This window comes from Clytia hemisphaerica, unplaced genomic scaffold, assembly GCF_902728285.1.
Source record: "Clytia hemisphaerica strain Z4C2 unplaced genomic scaffold, Clytia hemisphaerica genome assembly, whole genome shotgun sequence".
Lineage (NCBI taxonomy): Eukaryota > Metazoa > Cnidaria > Hydrozoa > Leptothecata > Clytiidae > Clytia > Clytia hemisphaerica.
The window spans coordinates 1,521,889-1,544,602 of NW_027103726.1; the positions used below are offsets into that span (position 1 = coordinate 1,521,889).

The following is a 22,714-nucleotide window of genomic DNA, read 5'->3' on the forward strand; positions in this document are numbered from 1 at the left end:
ACATCTCCGCCAGACCAAAACATTCCTGAATAGATCACGGATTCCCCAGTCTTTTTAGTGCGTAAAAGCATATAAATATAATCAAAATCTGACTGAAGACTGCCTGAAACGGCACGAAACTCCGAGTATCGGAAAATAAACTAGTCTCTATTATTGACTGATAAATATAATCAACATCAATGAGCAAGGGCTACAATAGCACAATTTCTCAGAGTCCGCGTAGTGCATAAAAGCAGAAGTAAAACCAATTTTATTCAACGACTGAGCCAGCCAGCCTGAGCAAGGGCTATAATAATAGCACAATCAACGGGGGGCACGCAGTTACTACAAGACAGTATGATACTTACTACCGTGGTGGGTACTGTTTCAAAAGTTTTGAAAGCAGTTACTACACAGTGTAGTAACTGCTGTTTAGGGTGGTGTCTTTTTCCAAGTAGCCTCAAACAGTTACTACAAAGTGTAGTAACTGCTGTTTTGGGTGGTGCCTTATTGCGGGCGCAGCGCGTCTCTTTTGGTAAGACGTACGCCTGGTCAATTAAAATACGCCTGCCCGCCTGCCCGCCTGCCCGCCTGTCCCCTATATGGCTTCGTAAAAAAAATTTGTGTATGACTACATGGTTCGTGCCACTTTTTAAATCCTGAGATTGTGTCGGAGTTTCGTTAAATCATGACATTGAGCCATATACTGCAATCCCATTGGTCAGTTCTGTGTCAATCTTGTGTCGTTTTTTGAAAACTTTTTGGCTTTTCTGTTGTTGCAAGTTAGAGAAATGAACGGAAATGGGCTTGTCGACTTGATGTTGAAGACTTGTCGGAAGATATATTATTGAAAGTTTCATGATTTGTATTCCTATGATGTTTAGTGTGTGTTTAGATGTATCTTCTGACTGTGTGCACCAATTTTGTTTGTATTTGTTAGTTGGGTTGATAACGTACGCATCTTGTTGGGTTATGTTTTGTATGTTCTTTAAAAGTTTTTTTTCGATTCAAGACAACAGAAGTCATCACAAATCTGGTATGTAGACAACAAATATCAATCCTTGTGCTGTTCGTCGTTCGCTCAAATAACGCCATATTCTCACCGGTGAGATGAGAGAGACGAAAAGAGACAGAGTGCCAGAGAGGGGATAGCTCTATCTATCTAGGTTCCATGGGCCAAATATTAATAGATAGAATTATAGCTACGGCCCCCTTATCTAGACCACTTGCAGAGCATAGCCTCTTAAAACTGTTTAAAATAAGTACAGTCAACTTGGGAGTTTTCCTTATGTATGGGTTACTTTCTACAGCAGAAATTCGATAATTTTGTTTACCAGCAGTTAGGCAGCCATCAAAAAATTGTTCTATTCGTGTTACCCGCTCGCATCATATTTTCCCCTGATTTTCTGGTGCGAAGATGCGGGAAAAAATCCGGAAAAGCAAATTGTTCTTTTGACATATAGCTTTTTTCTTCATCGCTCTGGCAACCATCAGAAAATTGTTCTGTTCATCGTGTCACCACCTGCCCCTGACTTACAGAAGCGATTTAAAAAAAACCAGGAATTTTTCCGACCGCCCGTCCGCCAGCATGCATTTTTAACACCTGTTACAACGCGAACAGAACAATTTTTCGATGGCCACCTTACCAGGCTTATAATGTATTGGTAAATATTCATTGTTAAATGAAAGTGAAAGTAAACAGAAATATTTCTTCACAATGTCACAAAGTTGCATATGAGTGGTGTCTTTGATATTTCCACCCGAAAATGGGGGTGGTACTTGAATTTTTTCCCTGAAAACAGTTACAACCCTGGTGTAGTAAATGCCAACAGGGGTGGTGCCTAAAATATTTTTCTGAAAACAGTTACTACCCTGGTGTAGTAACTGCAATGGGTGGTGGTCCTTAAAAAAAATGCTGAAAAGGCACTTACTACACATACTGTCTTGTAGTAACTGCGTGCCCCCCCTGGCACAATCTCTCAGAGTCTTTTAACAACATACAATAATATGTTCTGAAATAAACGACGTCTATTGTGCAACATACTTTCCAGTCTCTCGCTCATAAATCTTGGTATATACCGTGAGATCGAGTAACTTGCATCAGTGGAGGCTAACATGCATAGCCCTCAAATGAATGACCTAGCTGGTCATTAAAATACAACTACGCAGCTCCGCTTGCAGCTCTACTCTACCATTTTTGTTTTGATTTAAAATTGTATTTTAATGATCAGCCAGGTCTTTTATTTGAGGGCTATGCATGTTAGCCTCCACTGATGCAAGTTACCAGATCCCACGGTAGGTAGGTTGTCGAATTTAAGTGGGACGACGAAGAGCAGTATTGTATATCTTGGACATCTCTTTCGACCTCAGGTGTGACTCCAGAAGGTGAAGATTGGGATGATAGAAGGCGGTCAGGCAGATGAATCCTTAGTCATCGACTTGTTGAGTTTGCAATGGTGTAAGAGGGTCGGGCTTGCTGTTGTGTCAACGATTAGGTGGGTAACTTGGGGGAGAGCCAAAGTTCCAAGATTTACAGGATTTTTCGGCTCGTTTGCTTATCCTTTTCTTGTCATGGATTTTATCAAAATATGCATGTAAAACGCTTGAAACGTTTTCTGAAACGGTGATGTGATCCAAATTTTGGTAAAATATCCTTATAAACAGTGATGGCCGAAGGTGTCTCGTCATGCATTTTTACACCGCACCATAAACAAGAATAAAATGAATCATAAAATTTTCGTTTATCCATCCAGTGCAGTGGGCGTGAAACCACACGTTACCACCAGTATGTCGAAACTGTTCGAAACTGTTCAATATGTGATTGCAAAAACCTCTCCCAGCTGAATTCCATGATAGCTGGTGTTTGTGAAGCTATTATATTCACCATTTATTGTTTGTATTAATTGTATTAATCTAGAATTACTTTTGCCAGTTAATTAAAGTCTCGATCAACAACATTGCCAAAAAACGGTCAAAATCTTAAAAAATATTTTTGTCAAATTGTTGCAAATTTTGACTTTTTGGCTTAAAATCTCGCTTGAAAGACTCACTTTTGATTATTTTTTTTGTTTGACCATGAAACCCGCTCCAAATCCTACGAGTGGACCAAAAATGACGATTTCTAACTCAAACTGGGCATTACAGAAGGGCCTAATTTCAAAAAGATTTATTCAATCGAAAGATATAGTCCAAAGATTATTGCTGATTGACTTTCAAAACCATAAAAAATACACCAGAAAGAGACCCTTTTCAAGTCAATTAGGGAAAAGTTTTAAGCTGACATCAATCACCGTAATGCTAGTGGATCCTAAAGTGTATCCAATATAATTAGCAGTGGAAACAAGAATGCCTGTAACTTTTGATAGTTCGATATAATTGCGAAAATTTTTTTTGCTTGTTTTAGAGAATCAAAAGCGCTATATTTGAATGTATTTTTTGTTGGAAAATTCGCGATCATATCGGACTATCAAGAGTTACAGGCATATTCTTGTTTCCACTGCCAATTATATCTGGATACACTTTTAGATTAAGGGCTCTGACCATAGTGAATTTTTTAATATTTGGCACTTACAAAATATAAATTTCTGCCTGATGTAGTCAACAAAACTATGGTATGTTATACATTTTCTGTTAGGCCAATAGACCTTTTCATAAATTACGTCACGAACATCACTTGCCTCGTATTCAAACAATTACCATGGTGATTATGTCCCTTCAGACATTAAATGATTTTTTATGAATCTATATTATAATACGCTTAAATCGGAACTCTCCCATTCTCGCATGAGGCTTTTTCGCTAGCGATTTTTAAATACACGGCAATTTTTTTCACGCCTTTTTGATTGTATATTCAATTCTATTCACCAAGTGCACTTCCATTCAAGAGAGCACATTTCTCCTTGATGGAGAAACACAACTGACTGTGCAATAGCACTATCAGCATAATTTATAGTTTTTAAAAAAAAAGTTTATGTCGGTTATGAAATAATTTTGATTCACATGGGAATACGTCGAAGATAAAATTTGAGTTTTCAAAAAAACATCATATTTATGATTACCCTTGAGATTAATAAAGCTCCGATGACATTACCCTTCTATTTGATACTCTGATAAAAACATTTCAATTTAATGGACTTGACAATATGAGAAAAGTTGATGACTTATTCCCAATTCAATTATGAAATTTTTTAATCAATGTTTGCTATTTTTTGTTCTATTGAGATAGCAAAATGAAAACGCTTTTACTTACGCATTGAGTTTAATTGTTAAATAATTGTTGACTCTGTTAAGAGGTATTGAAAAAAGGCACTCTTTATATTCCACCGTAAAGCACTGTGGTCTTTGGAGTGATCGGTGTTGCCAAGTACCTCTAATACTGAATTTGAATTTCTATTTGTTTTTTATCTTCATCCTTGCGTGAGGAAAATAATAGTCTTTCCTCTCCCAAAAACCCAAAAAAAGCACGTTTAAAGTATGACCGATTTCTCGCGAGAAATTTTTAACTCAATTTTCACCAATATTTGCATGAGCATTATTTTTAGCGAGTCAAGAACATTATTGTTTGAAGGTTTTCAACAAAAGAAATTATGACAAATTTATACAATTTAATAGGGAGAAGAAAAATCAAAATTCAACTAAAAAAACATTCACCATATTTTTTAATGTGCATTAATTTTAGTGTCCCCTTAAAAATTTTAAACATCAATTTTTACGAAAAAAGCCTAAATTTAAGAACATTTCTTCTCGCAAAATAAGTACATTTGTATACAAATCCCTACAAGTTTCTGAAAAATAGAAAAGCGAGCGAAGCGAGCGTATTAAAAGGAGTAAGAAGTCGTCTCGGACGACGCCGGGACGGCTAGTAGAAAATATTTTTGATAAAATCCGCTGGGAGTTAATCACCATAGCAATAATTTCAAAACGAGGCAAGTGATGTTCGTGACGTAATTTATGAAAAGGTCTATTATCCGTCAATCTGAAAATTTAAGAATCGCAATGAAAAAATTTGATGAAGAAAGAATATGAAGACTTTTGCGAAGAAGAGTATTACAACTTTGAAGAGCTTATTTTCGGCGAAGAAAATTTTTTTTTTGCGGTAGATGGTGTATCTTTATCGAACTAAAATGATTTTTTCGGAAAATCTTTCTAAAAGCTTATAAATGTAAATAATGCTTTTTGACCAATTCTCCACCCCAATTTTTAATAGAAAAACGCCATAACTTTTAATGCATTAATTTAGAAAAATTTTCCGAAAAATTTAAAAGTGTTCAATTCTTTGCAGACAGTTTAAAAAAACTTTGAAACAAAGAGGTTAATTACCTATTAAAACTTAGCACTTTTTATAAAAGAAGGTAATGCCACATATTTTAAAGTTCACTCGGGCAAATTAACCCTATTCGTACTAGGGGGGGGCTCTTTCTGTTCGGAAGTCAAACTATTGGTAATAGCTCCTGAAATAATAGAGCTTTTGCTATAAAATTTTCTGTAAATTCGTAACTTTTATTTTGCTTCAAAATAAAAAAAAATTTGACACCTAAATATTTTTACACCTTGAGCATGATGACATTTCTGACAGTAAGGTGTCACTAAAATTGACACTTTTCCAATACAAATTTATTTTTAATGTCAAATATATCGTTTAAACCGTAATTTATTGAATATTTAGGATAAAATAAGCATTTTAAACTCAGGCAACTTTTTTCTAAAGCCTTTGTTAGAATACAATAGCTATTTATAAGAACAATGGAAAATTTCTGTTTTTGCTCACTTTGGGCATGATGAGTGACGTCATCAAAAAAAAAATTTTGTCAAAAGTTACCTTACGTGACAAGGATCTTGTGTGCCAAATTTCATTCAAAAAGACCCACTAGATCAAAAGTTAAGGGGTGGTACAGGAAAAGCCCCCACCCTAGTTCTGAACCGCCCCTAAAAGCCTAGTTTGAATAGGGTTAAGGCATGTCCAAACAAATTTACCTTAATTTTTTATCACCGTTTCCACTTGTCATAGCATATCACTTCATACATCGAAAGAAGCGTAATGGAGGGTAGATCACTGGAATAGCTGTGCCATAATTAAATTTTTCACCCAAAAAAAGATATTAGGCAAAAACCAAAAAATGCTGACGTCAGCAATACTTGTTTTTTGAATAACTCCAGTTTGGCTTATGGTATAAACATGAAGTTTAGAGAAAAGTTGCATATCAATAATAGGAACATTTTTGCATAACTTTTTTTTCAAAATTTGCTGACAACAGCAGAAATCAGCAAAATATAAAATTTTGCAATAGAGTGCTGACGTCAGCAAAAATTCAAAAAATTTTTTTTTCAAAATGATCCTTTTAATGGTGTGCAACTTTGGTCCAAGTTTCATGTTTTTACCATAAGCCAAACTGGGTTTATTCAAAAAACAAGTTTTGCTGATGTCAGCATTCTTTGGTTTTTGCCTAATATCTTTTTTTGGGTGAAAAAATTAATTATGGCACAGCCATTCTAGTGATCTACACTCTAATACGCTTCTTTCGATGTATGAAGTGATATGATATGACAAGTGGAAACGGTGATAAAAAATTAAGCTAAATTTGAAAAATCTGGACAGGCCTTAATTTGCCTGAGCATAACGTCATTTTTGCAATTATATTTTTAATTAACTCTTAAGGGATTTGATTAAAAAGCAATTTATAAAGACAATTCTTTGTTAAAAGTGTTAAAGAACCTAAAATATAACTTTTATGTTCAAATACTAAAATCAATTTTTCGACTATGGTCAGAGCCCTTAAATATTACTATATTTGTCTTGTAGACTTTTCGGTGTACGATGAGGACGACAATGAAAACACGACGCTTCACTGTACGTTTGTCGGCAATGTGATATCACGAAGAAGTTACATCCATCTAGCGTTCTCTCCGCTGTTGAAAGTTGTTTATTATGTGGCCAATCAATTAAACACGAGATCCAATTTGATGAATCAAAATTTGTTGGACTAAATTTAATTGATCGTGCTGCACGTGTGTGTCAGCTGCACGCTACACGGGAACAGATGCTTTCACGATTGGTACAAACACATTCTACGTTTCTGCTACCGTGTTATAGTTGCGAGAGAAAATTCATGGCGCAAACAATGGTAGCTTTAAAATGTTGTAATTTATGTAGAATGAACGGTAATTCATGTATTGAATTTAATGTTTAAGAAGTTATTTGGTGTAATACGGACATTTTACGTCAAGCTCAAACATATTATATATCCTCTGTCACAGACCTGGTCGGAAAAAATACCCTACAATTTCAGCGCCATTGGATAATTGACTTTGTGTTTACATCCCCATTTGAAATTCAATCCAAAACCATCACACTGGACTATTTGACATGGGAATAGAATTTTCCCACTGTGGGAAGAAGTTCCACCGGGACTGTGAGACAGGGGTGCTATTATTTAAATAAAAAATGTAGGAAAAATGTTTCCCGGTCTTTCATGAACTATAAATTTTTATGCATAATAGGCTCCAAGACGAACTGGCACGGTTAGTGGCTTGGAGCTTAGAATACTCTTTAATATTGGAAAACATATTGAATATTATAGATTAAAATATTTATATCATAGTACACATATCATTACCAAATTTAATAGAAAACCAATTCGAATACCAACGACTCACTTTCATAAGCGAGAGGTAACTTTCATGCCCTCCAAACCACAGATTCATCTGGTCAGTAATGTATAGATCATACTTTCATCACATTATCACGTCACTAAATACAAAGCGATAAACTTGCATTGCCAAAAATTTAATCCATAGTATAGATCTAGTTGTTGTTGAGCTTGAGCCGAAATAAATTTGTCGCTTGGTTGCGAATAAGTCTTTATCAATTGTATTGCAGAGATCATGTTTGCACCATGAGACCTAAAATCGAATTGAAACTCATTGTTTTGACCTGAGTTAAAATTCTTCAGCCAATACACAAATTTCCTATTAGTAGATTAATGTTAAAAAAAGTCGCGAACAAAAGTCTAGTGAAGCTCTGCTTGCCTGAGACATACAAACATTATCTCTATACTTTGGACATTTTGAAAAAAAAAATATGTTAATGTGTGCTTTCAGCCAATCAGAGCTTTATTCGGCGGTTTTTTCGTGACTTTTTTACATGAATCTGCTAAAAGGAAAATTCGTGTATTGAGATAAAATAAATGGAAATGGACTTACTTCCAATATGGGATTAGAAATTACCTGTGTTTTGGTGATTTCAAATTATTTTCTTTACAGCTCCAAAACACCCCTTTCTCACAGACCCTGTCGAGTGGGACTCCTTCCCACTGGAAAAATTGGCCGAAATATCGTCCCCGGTGGGAAAATTTTTATCTCCACCGAAAATAATCCAATAACAAGCCAATCCTCACTGCAAAATAATATGCTATTTTTCCCATCCCCACTGAATTTCCTGACTTGAAAACAACGGGTCTGTGAGAAGTGGGTATTCCAATAAGCGGTCAGTGTGATTTCTAAAATCAAAGTGTCATACCCTGCAGAAATAGGCGTCCGACCATACAGGGTGTATTTTATATACCATATTTTATAGTGATACACTGAAACAACCTTACCTTACATGAGACAAATCCAACTGAGATTGCACGACGTCCACACATCTCGGCGTCGCTGCAAAATTGTTCGCTTTCAGTACCACAGTCTTGATGAACATATACCTCAATATGATCTTGGTAGTCTGGTGACGAATAAACTTCCCTTGTTTCATAATGCGTAAAACACGCGTTCTCTTTCGTGGAACACTCCAAGGTCATATTGTTATAGCAATTCACTCCATGTATACATTTGTAGCATTTCAGTGATAGAACTAAATCCATTGAAAAAATACAAAATTGAATTAGAAAATGATCTATGAATGTGTTCCCCAGGTCGTTGTAATAGGTTCTTTCCATAATAATTCAAGGTCCATTAGTATACAGGGTGTCCCTAATAAAAGTATCGAGTTTGAACATGCGATTGAGTAGAAAGTTTTAAGTGTGTATTCACAAAATTGTATTTTAAGCTCTCCCTCTTTTTTCTTTGTCATTACGTAACAATAAAAACATACTCTGCCTGTTTACAAATGCAACGAAATTACGATCATGAGAAAAACGCAACAATTAAAACATGTTTGTAAAGAATCGTATGTAAAACTATGAAAATAATAAAAATGGAACGTATGGAACAATAAAAAAGTAAAATGAGGGAATTTGAATTTTTATTAATTTTGATTTTTAAAGACGTACATTTATGCAACAGGGGAATAGTAAAAGGGCTATTGATTAATTTATACGTTGTAACTACCTTTTGTAATGAGCCTATGTGGTGGAGAACGTTCTTATATTTTAGCGATAACACACACAAACTTTTTTACTCAATCGCATGTTCAAACTCGATACTTTTATTAGGGACACCCTGTATAATGACATTCTTAATGACATTTGGTCTTCTTAACCTTTTGGGATAGTCACCCTAAAAAAGATTTTTGAGGTATTCTTCGGCTAGGATCTAAATGCTATCTAAAATTATCATGTAATACATACCTCGTGATATTTTTATGAAATTTTTTAACCTTAATGAGAGGTGAGAGGTGACTGGAAATTTTCAGGTAAAAATGCTCTAAAAATGGCAATCATAGGCTCAGCTGCTAAACTCCATTACATGTTTTTTTTTTTATAAGCATACAAAAATCCGAAAACAGGCTCAGAGATGCTTAAGTTAAAAGCTTAATAAGGCTGAAAAATGCTTGAGGGGATGCTTAAAGCTAAAGCATAAATTTAGAGAAATACTGAAAATCCATAAAATTCCAGCCAAAACAAGCCAAAATCAGGAAAAAAACATTTTTCGTAGGCTCGAGGTAATGCTTGCCATATGCTTAATTTTTCCCCATATCTGAGCCTAGATATGCTTATAAGTGCAATGCTTATAAAAAAAACATGTATGCTGATATTCTTACTATATTCTTAATGTTTTGGCCAATTTCTTCAGTATTCTTATACACCCCTGTCTCACAGCCCCGTGGAACCTTTTTTTTCTCAGTGGGGATAAATATTCCTATAGCAATTTCAATGGGGATAGCAATTCTATTGTTCTAAGGCTGAAAAATCCAGTGGGGATGATTTTCGAGTGCAGTTTTTAAACATTCAATTTTGAGTGGGGAGGAAATAAAAGTCATTTTTCCAGTGGGGCTGAAATTCCAGGGTATTTTCCCACCGGGGACAAAATTTTGGCTAAATTTCCCAGTGGGGCTGGGGTCTCAGCGGGTCTGTGACAATAAAATGTAAGCCCGAAGGGCTAGAATCGAATCTCCTTGGTAGGATTTGAAGCCAACAAATCCTACCAAAGTTGCGCGGCCTTGAGCGGATCGCCTGGTTTTTACACAAATGACAGATTGAAACTAAAATTTACCGCCAAATTTCGAAAAAAATATCAATCGTAAACAAAGGAATTGCTAGATTCAATCTGTCGTCAAAAATACAGTGCATTTTTTAAGGCTTCACTTTTTCTTGCCTGAGAAAGGTTAGAGATTCTATTCTAGCCCTTCGGGCTTTAAACTCAATGGTCTGTGACACAGGGGTGTTCTTATAGAGTATGTAGATTCTTTTGGAAACAAAGTGTCTAGGTGTGCCGTAAATAAGCACAGAAAATTGCCAGCCTTACCTCTCGACGATACATTGAGTAGCACCAACAGGATATTCACCAATGTTCGTCTCATACTATTCCATCAAGGGGAAGAAGATTACCCGCATCAGATTTGGAATTATTCTTTAATTCATTTTCCCTAGCCATTCGTAAAAGCTCCATTAAAAATAAAGATTTCAGAAAATCGCGAAAGTGTTGTTGAGTAAAATTCGTGAAACTTAAAAATTTTTTTATGATATTTTATAAACTCGATAATCGTTTCAAAACGAGGGATGAGTTTTCAGTTCTTCCTGCACACGAAACAAGCAAAATGTCTAATGCTCCTTTCAACTTTCGTATCTTCCTAGACTATGCTGTATAGTCTAAGACAAATCACTATCTAAGAAATAAGCCCAAAAGCAAAAGAAAATTCGCAAACAGGCTTTTTGCCGAAAATAGTTTACAGCCGGTAGAGTTTGCCAGTTGTTTCTTCGAAACTCTTCCACCGATTTATTCCTGTATGCCGCCATAACGCCATACCGCCATATTTTCCCGCTTTTACTATCACTGCAACGGGCGATAACATTGTCGTCAATATCAAAAAAGTTACCTCTATCAGGAATATCCAGACAACCAATGAGATAAATGAAAAATAGTAACAAAAGTACATTTCTATAATCCAAATTCATTTTTTTAATCAAGATTTCGAAATTTCAGACAGTGACCTCATTTATCACACGCTAGCAACAAAAAAAAATTTCTGAGTTTCCATTTTAATATAATGAATATTTTATTTCTACTTTTTATTTTACATTATAATTAAATATAAAGTTCTCACGCGGGTACTTTTAATTATAATTCATTGAAATTCATCACGAAGATATAATTTTTACGAAGGTCTTGTCCGTATGAAACCATCGTCAGGTTAAACCAAAAATGACATAACTGCAATATAGAAAAATGTCAATGATGGATGAGAAATCCCTTTATCCTGATGGGCTTTTTTAAGATGGTAACACTTTCAAGTTCCAGTCCCTGTCGATTGCCAATCCTTAGCTTTTTCGTGTTTTATAACCTACATATATTGACTTGCAAAACCCAAATAAACACCTGTGTTGCGTTTTGTGCATACTTTGTCAATTTACATACCAAGAACTTGTTTTTGTTTACGTCGTTGCCATGCCAATTTAATGACGTCAAAAAAGAAGAATAGAAATTCGAATCCGGTGATGAAACTGAATCCGAGACCAAGCCCGATTGCTCCACCCATGGTCGCTGAAAAGAAAGATTTTGAAAAAATTCCATAAAGGAACATTATAGAAATGACCCATTATAGTAACTAAACATGTCTTCATTTTGACATTTCAGAATCGTTTAAATAATTTACGAATGTTTTTATTTATTTATATCCATTTCAATATCTTTACTAGTTTTAAACCTAAAACCTTCTTAAACAAAACCCAAAACTACACCCACTTCTCACAGACCCACTGGAAAAATTGGCCAAAATATTGTCCCCAGTGGAAAATTGAACCCCAATTTTTGTCCTCGCTGAAAATAATTATAAATCCTCACTGCAAAATATTGTGCTATTTTATCCATCCCGCTGAATTTTCTGGCTAATATCAATCCCAATCGAGTTTTGGCTGAAAATATCCTGCCGGGTCTGTGAGAAGGAGGTGTTCCTAAATGCGAATGACCAATATACAATTAAGTTAACCACTATTCGCACCATAATATTACCCGAAAGAAGTCTAAGGGTACTAAAATATTTCCTTACCAGGGTGTGACGCAATAAAAGGTGAGAACGAACACATTTTGAGCAATTTTTCCAGTGGGAAGAGGTTCTTAGTGGGCCTGTGAGAAGGGGGTGTATTGTTATATCTCAATAAGGAAAGAAATCCTATTGATTCCAGGTCAAAAAGTCTACTGGGGATGATTTTTAGTGTAGTTTTTTCATTGAATCTCAAATGGGCGTAAAAACGAAGTCAACTTCCCAGTGGGTCTGAAACTGTGGGGTATTTTCCTCAATGGGGATGGGGACGAAATTCTGGCTAAAATTTTCAGTGATGTTGCGGTCCCACGGGGTCTGTAACACAGAGGTCTCTTTGAAATAATCATTTGATTTGTTGAAAGGTAAACTACACAAATATTCGTAGCGAAGAAAATTGATTACATTATCGGCCAAAACTTAGTCGGCCCCAAGTGACTAAATTTTGGCTTAGTGACTAAAATTAGGGCCAGCTAAAAATTAAGGCCGACTAAGTTTTGGCCGATAAGGTATAAATTTACCTATGAGAGAATTCCAAGAGACGGCTGGTTGCATTTCCTCTGTCTCAACCGTGTTATCGAAAAACGCAACATGGATTTTCAAGATATTATCACTAGAAAAGAGATTAAAAAAGAATTGGCAACTCTTTACCAGAGAGTACTGTCACATGCTATAGGAGTAGTATCACACGCTACAGGATGTAGCAGCTAATTTAGTCAGGAAAGATTAAATCTGACTAGAATAATAGATTAGGGTTTTTCTTCAAGTACATATTGTCCGAGCAAATGTCTGATGGCTGGTTTATCGGTGACCCAAAAATGCACTTTTGTGTTATAAAAAAGCGCAGGGCACTTTTGTAGCAAAATGGCGTTAGATTGCTGCTATATCTCTACATGCAACAACATCTTCTCGTCAATTTATATTTTGTACATGTAAAATACGAGATATATTACACTCTTTTTAACCAATCAGATTGCTGATATTTTTGGGATCGCCGACATGATTATTATCTACCTGACCTGATATATTTTTCAATCTCGTTGATACTTCTGTTATTGAACTTTGGTATTGTTTTCTTCATTTCTTCATATACAGATTGACTTCCGATTCGGTATGTTGATTTTCGGATGGTGTACGACTTTCGGACGCATTCATTCGGACATGTATGGTAGCAAGTGTTTTCGAAAACATCGCCTTCTTCATACAATTCATCTATGAAGGTGATGAGTGAGAGTAATAAGGGAACTTTTGTGTTCAAAGAATGTATAGAATATATTCAAGAAAGTGCTCTATACCATCGGTAGAGTGGTATATCAGCCAAGAATAAAGACAAATTTTTTTTCCGATACTCGGAGTTTCGTGCCGTTTCAGGCAGTCTTCAGTCAGTATAGAATACACGCTTTTCTTTTTATAAGAATAGTAATTTTTGGCTGAGGGTGAGCATTATTCTTATTTTTCTATTGTTCTAAACAATAGGCCTATTGTTCTAACTCTGAAATCTCAACCTGATATTCTTATAGAAGTTATTCTTTTAAAAGAAAAGGCGTGTATATTCTGTATTCTCTATGAAGAACTTGCATTTCTACATGGATATCAAATGTGTAAAATCACTATTTCTTGCGATTCGCTTTGACAGGACTTGACAGTGTATATTTTTACAAGGTCGTCTATATACGCTCCTTTTAATAACATTAAACTTTTTTGAAGCCTCCTGATATTCTTAACTTTTGGAGTTTTAAGCGCCTAAAATGTTCTTGGAAATATTCTTAAATATCTGTTTTAGAGTATTTTGTACAATTTCCTAAGAAATCGGTTTTAAATTCAAAGTCTCGAATAGTTCTTACATTCTTAATATTTTACATTTTGGTCATCGAAGCCTTATGTTTTTATGTTTTTTGTTCTTATAAAAAACGTATAGCAAATGATAGATGTCGAATCAAACCTTGAATGATCTAGAAATACTAAGTATACACGTTTTTTTTTAATAAGAACAAACTATATAAGAGCATAAGGCTTCGATGGCCAAAATGTTAAGAATAAGCTAAGAACATTTTAAGGCTTCACAGACTTTAAAACACATAATTTCTTAGGAAAATTGACAAAAATAATAAAAAAATGGCGAAAATACAGTAAAAACATATTAAGAACATTTTTAGGCTTAAACCTCAAAAAGTTAAGAACATCCGAAGGCTTCAAAATTTTTGGCTTTATAAAGAAAACGTACTTACTCAGAACTTGATGATAGGTTGGAAGATCTTTAAGCAAACAAAAGTCATAACCTAAAACATATAAGTGAGAAAATATCACTTTCTTTTCAACGGATGAGGAGTCAATGTATTTTCATTTACCTAAAAAGCGTTGATTTCACTCTACTGATTAAAGTATGATTTAGCATACACTTTTTTTTTTATAAGAACAATTCTATAAATACAATGAGGCTCAAAAATGCCAAAAAATAAGAACAATTTAAGAACAGTGGAGTGGCTGAAGTTAGAGAGTTATAGCAAAAAGAATCACTGGTTTCTAAAATCCTCTAAATAGTAAAGCAAATAGCCAAAACTTGTTTTTTACCTTAGAAAAAATAAGAATAAAATAAGAACAATTCAAGGCTGAAAGTGCCAAAAAATAAGAACAGCCGAGCCTCAGCAAAAATTTACTGGTTCTTATAAAAAAAGTGTAGTTTTTCTTACATCCAAAATTTCGCAAAAAGCATTTCTTTTAAACAACTTATCTATTCATGATATTCATGACGTAATCTATTATACGGAAGCACCCGAGAAAACCCGGAACTAGTGGCAAAATAACAAAAAGACTAGTGGCAAATTTTGCCACTAGTTCCGGATTATTTTGTGTGCTTCCGTATAAAAGATTACATCATGAATATCATGAATCAACTAAAGTACTACATTTAATACCGATTTAAGTCAACATTTACTGCTATGAAAAGCCAGTGAGGTTTCGACGTTTCTAACGGCTCTAATCTAGAAGATTGGGCAGTGGTTGGTTGAAGTTCGTTAAGATATAAAAATCGTTAAAAGGCTTTACCCTTACCCCTTACCCTTTCTTCATAGTCTATTACCTCTGGCGATATAACTTAAGTTTCTAGCGGAGGGAGGGACTATATTAATGTTTAGTAGTATTTTGTAGTATATGTTCGTAGTGTACCCTGTGTTTATGATTATCAATAAAGAAAAAAAGGCGTTAAGGTATTCCGATAAAAATACTAACCATCATTTATGAGAGAGCGGAATTCTTCTCCAACACAAGCCATATACTTGTATATGTGACCAATAATACAATCAATAATACAAAGACCTTTGCTGTATTTCAGTATCGGATCAAGAAAGTTGAATGTTTTGGTACCACAATGGGTATTATAGGGACTCGGTAACATTTTATTCTGAAAGAGTAAAGAACATCGAAATTACTGTTCGTCCAAGTTTTGATCCCATCATCCTTTGCATTAATTGCTTTTGCAAGTCAATTACACTTATTGACAATACAAAAGTAATAACTTGCACGCATTACGAATCAAGATGAAAAGGATTGTAGGATTGAATTTCGGTCAAATGTTAAAAGTAATAATCATGACGTTTGCATAGCGGTGTGCTATTTAATTAATCACCAGAGAATTTAGACATTTTCATAAATTACGTCACGAACATCACTTACCTCGTATCCAGATAATTTCCATGGTGATCATATCCCTTGAGACATTAAATGATCTTTTTTATGAATAGAAAGTAATTGTAATAAAATACGCTGGAAGTTAATCACCATGGCAATAATTTCAAAACGAGGCAAGTGATGTTCGTGATATAATTTATGAAAAGGTCTATTTCGACGGAATTGCATAATTAAGATCCACTGTTAGAGACCAAAATGTGACGTATAAGCTTTGTCTGTACGTAATCCCAGCTGGCACACAACGTTGTTTCAACGTCCATCTAATGTTTACAACGTCCATATAACGTTAGATGAACGTTGAAACAATGTTGTGTGCCAGCTGGGATAGAATCATATTTTTTAGATATTTTTAAATTATGTCTAGTAATTTCAAATGGTTATTTTCACAGAAATCTGACAAACTGCATAATTCATGGTTAGTAGTCAAAGCTTCTAAACAAAACTTTAAGGGAGAACACTGTGTTTTTTTACTCCTCTATTTAAACAGAATGGAAGAAATTTATATTTTTAAAAGGCTTAGAAATTATCACTAGGTTGGACCCTTGCTTCGAATTGTTTTGTATCTTTAGCAACAGGATCTAAATATTCACTACCATAAGCGTCACAGCCCAGCTGGCACACAACGTTGCTTCGACGTTTTTCTACTATTCTGCTGAGGCTTATAACAGTCTGTTCCTCTAAAGGATCCTGCATTGTAACACGCATGCGTAATTTGTCGTTCTTTTTGTCTATTTTTAGTAATGCAGGATTCTTTAGATAAACCCCCTCTAAATAATATATAGAAATTAGTTTCCTTCAAGCGGAACCCCATGGGATCCTCCCCCAGAAAGATGGGGGGATCAACTTTTGTCCTGATGGAGGGGAAGTGGATATTTTCACCTTGATGGGGAGACTAATGCAAATGGGGGATCTCAGGATATTTTATGGGAAGTGGGGGTAGAAATTGCAGAAGTTAACATAACATTTCAAATAGATGATTAAATGTTGGGTCACAAAAATATTTTTTCCAATTGGGGGAGCCCTGGAAAAAGAGTAGGTGGGGGAGAATACCAACCAAATGGGGGTTTTAGGCCCAAAACTAAGATTTAATACCTCTTTTTCGGTGATCTTTGCAAAAAGTGTTGTTCCAGTGGAAAGTTGAATAACTCCATTAATCGGTATGTGATCATCACGTGTCCCGAAACTCTCAAACATGGTAATAACAACATTAGAGAAGGAAAGGTTTTCTATCATGGCTTTTCCAAAACCAATACTAAATCAAAACCGTTAAAGTAACCACCAGATCTTTTCGGTGCTTTTAAAGACTGCGATAATGACGATTCCAATCCATTGAATTGGTAACAAGAATCTGAAAAATAAAGAACGAAAAAATTAATAAGAAAAACCTATATTTGGAACACTCGGAGTTCTGGCAATAGACCATATCGGAGTTTTTAATTTTTCTAAAACAGCGATGCATTGTGGGATTGTTTCGGGGGTATTACAATAGAATTCCCTCGAGGAATTCTTAAAACCCTTTAACTGCCCATGTCGGCATATGCCGACATGAGCATTTTCGATTTCTTTGCCCATGTCGGGATTTGCCGACATGAGCATTTTCGATTTCTTTGCCCATGTCGGGATTTGCCGACATCGGCACTTTCCATTCCTTTGCCCAAAAATTTAACACTTCTACAAAGATTTTGTATTAGATGGTTTGAAATGAAAAAAGATGTTAGTTAAAAGCTTTTCTATGTTGAAAAATAACTATTCAACAATGTTCAACTCAAAATTATAGTCCTTGGCTGATACTTCATATATTATTCAGAAAATGAAGTCAAAATCGCTACCTTTTGACCTTGTCGGCAAATGCCGACATCGGGCAAATAGGTCGAACCTTCTTTTTTTCCCGTGGCAAATAGGTCGAACCTTTTTTTTTTCCCGCGGCAAATAGGTCGAACCTTAAAAAAAAACGACGGGCAGTTAAAGGGTTAAGAGATTTCTATTGTTATACCCCCAAAACAATCCCACAATGCAAAAAAATCAAAAACTCCGATAAGATTTATTTTCATAAAATCTACGGGCTACTTAGGCAAGTGCACGGATAGTACGGATGTGCTGCCCCTTGATGCTTTTTTGGAACGTTAGGAAGGGTAGGAAAATCAGAAACTTAGATTTCAATCCCATGAAAAATAGGAAAATGTTTAACTTTTTTTCCCCAGAAAGATCGAAATCTGGTCAAATAAGTCTCAATAAAAGTATTCGAATTCAAAAAACTTTCCTTTTTTCCTCCGTTTTAGTCCTGCTGTAAGGATCCGTCGGGAAGCACAAACCCGTTAACTTACAACTACGGAAGCCCATTAGTGCCATTTAGATTTTCCTTTAATTTTTTAACGACAAAACTAAAAAAATTGACGACGAACTTAAAAAATTGCACTGGGCGAAATAAGAGATTTCCAATTCTGGAAATATCTTGAAAATATGATATTTCCATATACTTTTGTAAATATGGAAATATGACTTTTCTATATTTCCAAAGTTGTGGAATTATCATATTTCTGAAATTCATTGAAACATCATATTTTCAAAATATTACCAATTTTTGAAAATATCATATTTCCAAAAGTTGGAAATATTTTGAAAATATGATATTTCAGATTTGGAAATATCATGAAATATGACATTTCCACTACTTTGGAAATATAGAAAAGTCATGTTTCCATATTTACAACAGTACATATATTGAAATATCATATTTTCAAGATATTTCCAGGATTAGAAATCTCTTATTTCGCCCAGTGTGACGACGAAACTAAAAAAATTGACGACGAAACTGAGAAATTGACGACGAAACTGAAAATAAATTATTATTTCGTTTCGTCGTTGAAAAAATTGACAACGAAACTAAAAAAAAATTGAAAATGGTGGCCCTAATGGTTTCAAAATGCAAATATCGTTGATTCTGGTGGATTCTGAAGATGGATTTGATAGTTCTGGTGAATGCAATCCTGGTGAAGATGGTTCTTATGAATGAGATGCTGGCAATGATGAACCAGAATAATGATGTGACAGTGGAGATTGTTGGAATCACCAGTGTCATTGGAATCATTGGAAATAATCAATGATGAAATGAATGGTGCAAATGATGAAATCAGTGGTTGGTTCTATCACCTGCACAATGGATTCCATCATCTCATCCTGCTACAGCTTTGATTCCATCCTCCATTGATTCCATCACTTGCACAATTGATTCCATCATTTGCACCGTTGATTCCTTCATTTGCACCATTGATTCCATCATTTGCACTCATTGATTCCATCATTTGCACCATTGATTCCATCATTTGCACCATTGATTCCATCATTTGCACCATTGATTCCATCATTTGCACCATTGATTCCATCATTTGCACCATTGATTCCATCATTTGCACTCATTGATTCCATCATTTGCACCATTGATTCCATCATTTGCACCATTGATTCCATCATTTGCACCATTGATTCCATCATTTGCACTATTGATTCCATCATTTGCACCATTGATTCCATCATTTGCACCATTGATTCCATCATTTGCACCATTGATTTCATCATTTGCACCACTGATTTCATCATTTGCACCATTCATTTCATCATTGATTAGTTCCAATGATTCCAATGACACTGGTGATTCCAACAATCTCTACCATCACATCCTTATTCTGGTTTGTCATTGCCAGCATCTCATTCACAAGAACCATCTTCACCAGGATTGCATTCACCAGAACTATCAAATCCATCTTCAGAATCCGCCAGAATCAATGATATTTGCATATTGAAACCATCAGGGCCACCATTTTCAATTTTTTTTTATTTTCGTTGTTGTTTATTTTTTACGACGAAACGAAGTAACAATTTATTTTCAGTTTCGTCGTCAATTTTTTAGTTTCATTGTAAATTTGTTGAAAGCTGTCAAAAGGCCAAAGGATGATAGAATGATTTCGTTCCAATTTCCTAAGGTGAGATAAATTTGCCTTCTAACTTCTGATTGGGACGGATTCCACTGTGTGCAAATCATTTTTCGTCTGAAACGTTCCAAGCAAATACTGTAAGGTGAGCTCAGATTTTTATTTATACTTCGTCTTAATCATTCTAAGCTTTTTTGGCTGACTTTCCAGCGCAGCTGGTTTATCCATCTTTAAGTTAGAAGAGAATTCACACAAATCTAACACTACAAACTTTTCCAAGGCTAACTAACTTGAGAACAGATTGTGTATTTTCACCTCTACATAGATCGTCAGTTAGTTCAGCATCTTTCTGAAATTCAATGTAAATGTTACAAAAACTCCACATCTGTTATCAGGTTAGTAACTATTTAACATACCGCAAAAAAAAATTGTTACCTTCTTGAATGTAACGAGCTGTGAACCAAGAGGTGTCACATTTTTGACCATAAAAGTTACAGCTTCCTCCTGGTGCTAAATGTTCCAACACGTCTGATTGGAAAATTTCTTCAAACGGAAGATCGTAAGAGTTGATAAACTTTGTTTTCGTATCAATCCCTTTTGAATCAAATCCTGAATGAAACGGCCTGTGTTGTTGCTGTTGTGGTCCTTCTCCTTATTGCCTAACGAAAGATATCTTTTCAAATTTCTAAAATCATCGATTCCAATATCAATTGGATAGTTGTCATATTTTGCTGATGATATAGTCTTACCGGAAGGGCATATAACGATAGTTGGAAAGTCAAACTTTCCAGTTGCGTATCTACGGCTAATGCTGGTATTAACTTTATGAGCAAGGTAGTCATTTAAAAGACTTTCGAATAGGTAAATTGAGAAAGCAAATACTGCTGAACAGATTAGAAACCAGGTGACGCGGCGATAGTTTGTACCTTCAAAGAGAAATCGAAATCCATGAAGAGTTATGCCAGAGTAAAATTCTTCCACTAATTCTTTATGTGTTTTTAATGGTTTATGATGGATGCTTATATCCGCTTCTGTCTTCATTTTTTCTCACTGTCTTTTGGTTCTAAAAAATTCAAACAGCTCTTTATTGTAGCCTGGATATCTAGGTGGGAACCTTTTTTTGATATAACCCTGCGTCACAGACCCGCCGAGACCTCTACCCACCGGAAAATTACCTTAATTTCATCCCCATTCGAAGTTAAATGTTTAAAGATATTGCACTCCAAAACCATCCCGTTGGATTTTTTAACCTTGGTACAATAGAATTTCCATTTACAATCAGCGCTGAAATATTTGGCACAAAAGGGAAATTCCCTTGAAACTTTAAAACCGCAAGTGATTTTTAAGTGTTTTGAAGTACAGTTCTTAACTTTGAGTTTTAACATTAGACTTAAGTCTTGAACCTTAGAATATCAGGATCTAAAAGCTCAAAAATGTTCCAATAAGGCTGATAGAATATAGCCTGGAAGCCACTTAACCCCTCCCAAGTCGAAAAATCCAATGAAGCAAAAACTGAAACTGAAATTCTCGCCCGATCTTTAAATGCTTAAAAAAGTTAAAATACCCAAAATTGCCAATATATTCCCGCACTGATTGTAGATTGGAATTTCAGTTAAAAACAAGCAACATGCTGAATGGACCTACCTAATGATTAACATCAGATGAAAATAAGAAAAAAGTTACAATAATTGTACAAAAATTCAGAATGGAAAAATAAAGCTTGTGTGTTGAATAATGTAAAATTGTAAAAAGGAATTTCCCTAAATACGAAAATCACTTAAACAATTCCAAAAAACCCTATTTTTAGGCAGTTTTTGGCCCAAATTTGCCCAAATATATTTTTTTTCGAAAATCGGGCTCCGACACGTTTTAGGCATTGCCATTTTGCATCATTGTGCAAAAAATCAGAAAAAATAGTGAGTCAACATTGTTAAAAGCTATATTTTCTTATTTGGTTAAGGGAATTTCCCCCAAAATACGAAAATCCGTTTTTTAAGGCGAATAAAAATTTTCTGGGAAAAACCACCTCAGCCATTCTTTAGAGAATCTTGCCCTCCATCTTTGTACAAAAAATCAGAAAAAAGTAATAACAGGATTTTGCACAAAGTTCAAAAAACCCTATTTTTAGGTAGTTATTAGCCCAAATTTGCCCAAATAATTTTTTTCTCAAAAATCAGGCTCCGTCACGTTCTGGGCATTGCCATTTTGCATCATTGTGCAAAAAATCAGAAAAAACTAACGAGCCAATCCTGAGAAAAGCTAGTAACAGACGGAAGGACGAACGAACGAACGGACGAACGGACATGGGTTAATTTATAGAACCTCCACCGGGGCACCCGGAGGTAGGTCCAAAAATGATCCCCGCTTGATTGATCCTCCAAAAGATTACCACCAGGGCTGTGAGACAGGGTGTCTTAATATTTTGTTGTTTCTGGTTTACCGCCTTGTCTTCATATATTAGAAAGCAGAGTATCCTTAAGTAGATAAATTTTCGCGGTTTTCGCAAATTTTGTCCATTTTTGCGAAATTTAATCAACGCGAAAATTTTAAAGACCCTGTGCGAAATTTAATCCACGCGAAATCTTTAAATTCTCGTGTCGCGAAAATTAGTACACGCAAAAATTTATCCACTTGAATTCAAATATTGCGAAAACCTAAAGATCCAGCTAACCCTGGGTTTACAATCATTTAGGTAGACCAAGCCGGCTGT

The 22,714-nt window shown here is 35.0% G+C and overlaps 1 protein-coding gene and 1 long non-coding RNA gene across 3 annotated transcripts; both read right to left on the reverse strand.

The window, feature by feature from the left end:
• Positions 1-7,559: 7,559 nt before the first annotated feature.
• On the reverse strand, positions 7,560-10,790 carry LOC136804728 (uncharacterized). The gene is made up of 3 exons (XR_010846297.1): positions 10,657-10,790; positions 8,574-8,824; positions 7,560-7,878 (listed from the first exon to the last, which is right to left on the reverse strand). It is a non-coding gene; the product is annotated as an uncharacterized lncRNA (long non-coding RNA).
• Positions 10,791-11,382: 592 nt separating this feature from the next.
• LOC136804720 (acid-sensing ion channel 5-like) lies at positions 11,383-17,321 on the reverse strand. Of its 2 annotated transcripts, XM_067061331.1 has the most exons (6): positions 17,168-17,321; positions 15,617-15,788; positions 14,617-14,667; positions 13,408-13,600; positions 12,910-13,001; positions 11,383-11,892 (listed from the first exon to the last, which is right to left on the reverse strand). In XM_067061331.1, exons 1-6 carry the CDS (start codon positions 17,306-17,308, stop codon positions 11,759-11,761), a joined length of 783 nt encoding a protein of 260 aa, XP_066917432.1. In that variant the 5' UTR covers positions 17,309-17,321; the 3' UTR covers positions 11,383-11,758. The 2 variants fall into 2 exon arrangements, with proteins under 2 accessions (XP_066917432.1, XP_066917433.1); XM_067061332.1 differs by lacking the exon at positions 14,617-14,667.
• Between the last annotated feature and the right edge of the window lie 5,393 nt (positions 17,322-22,714).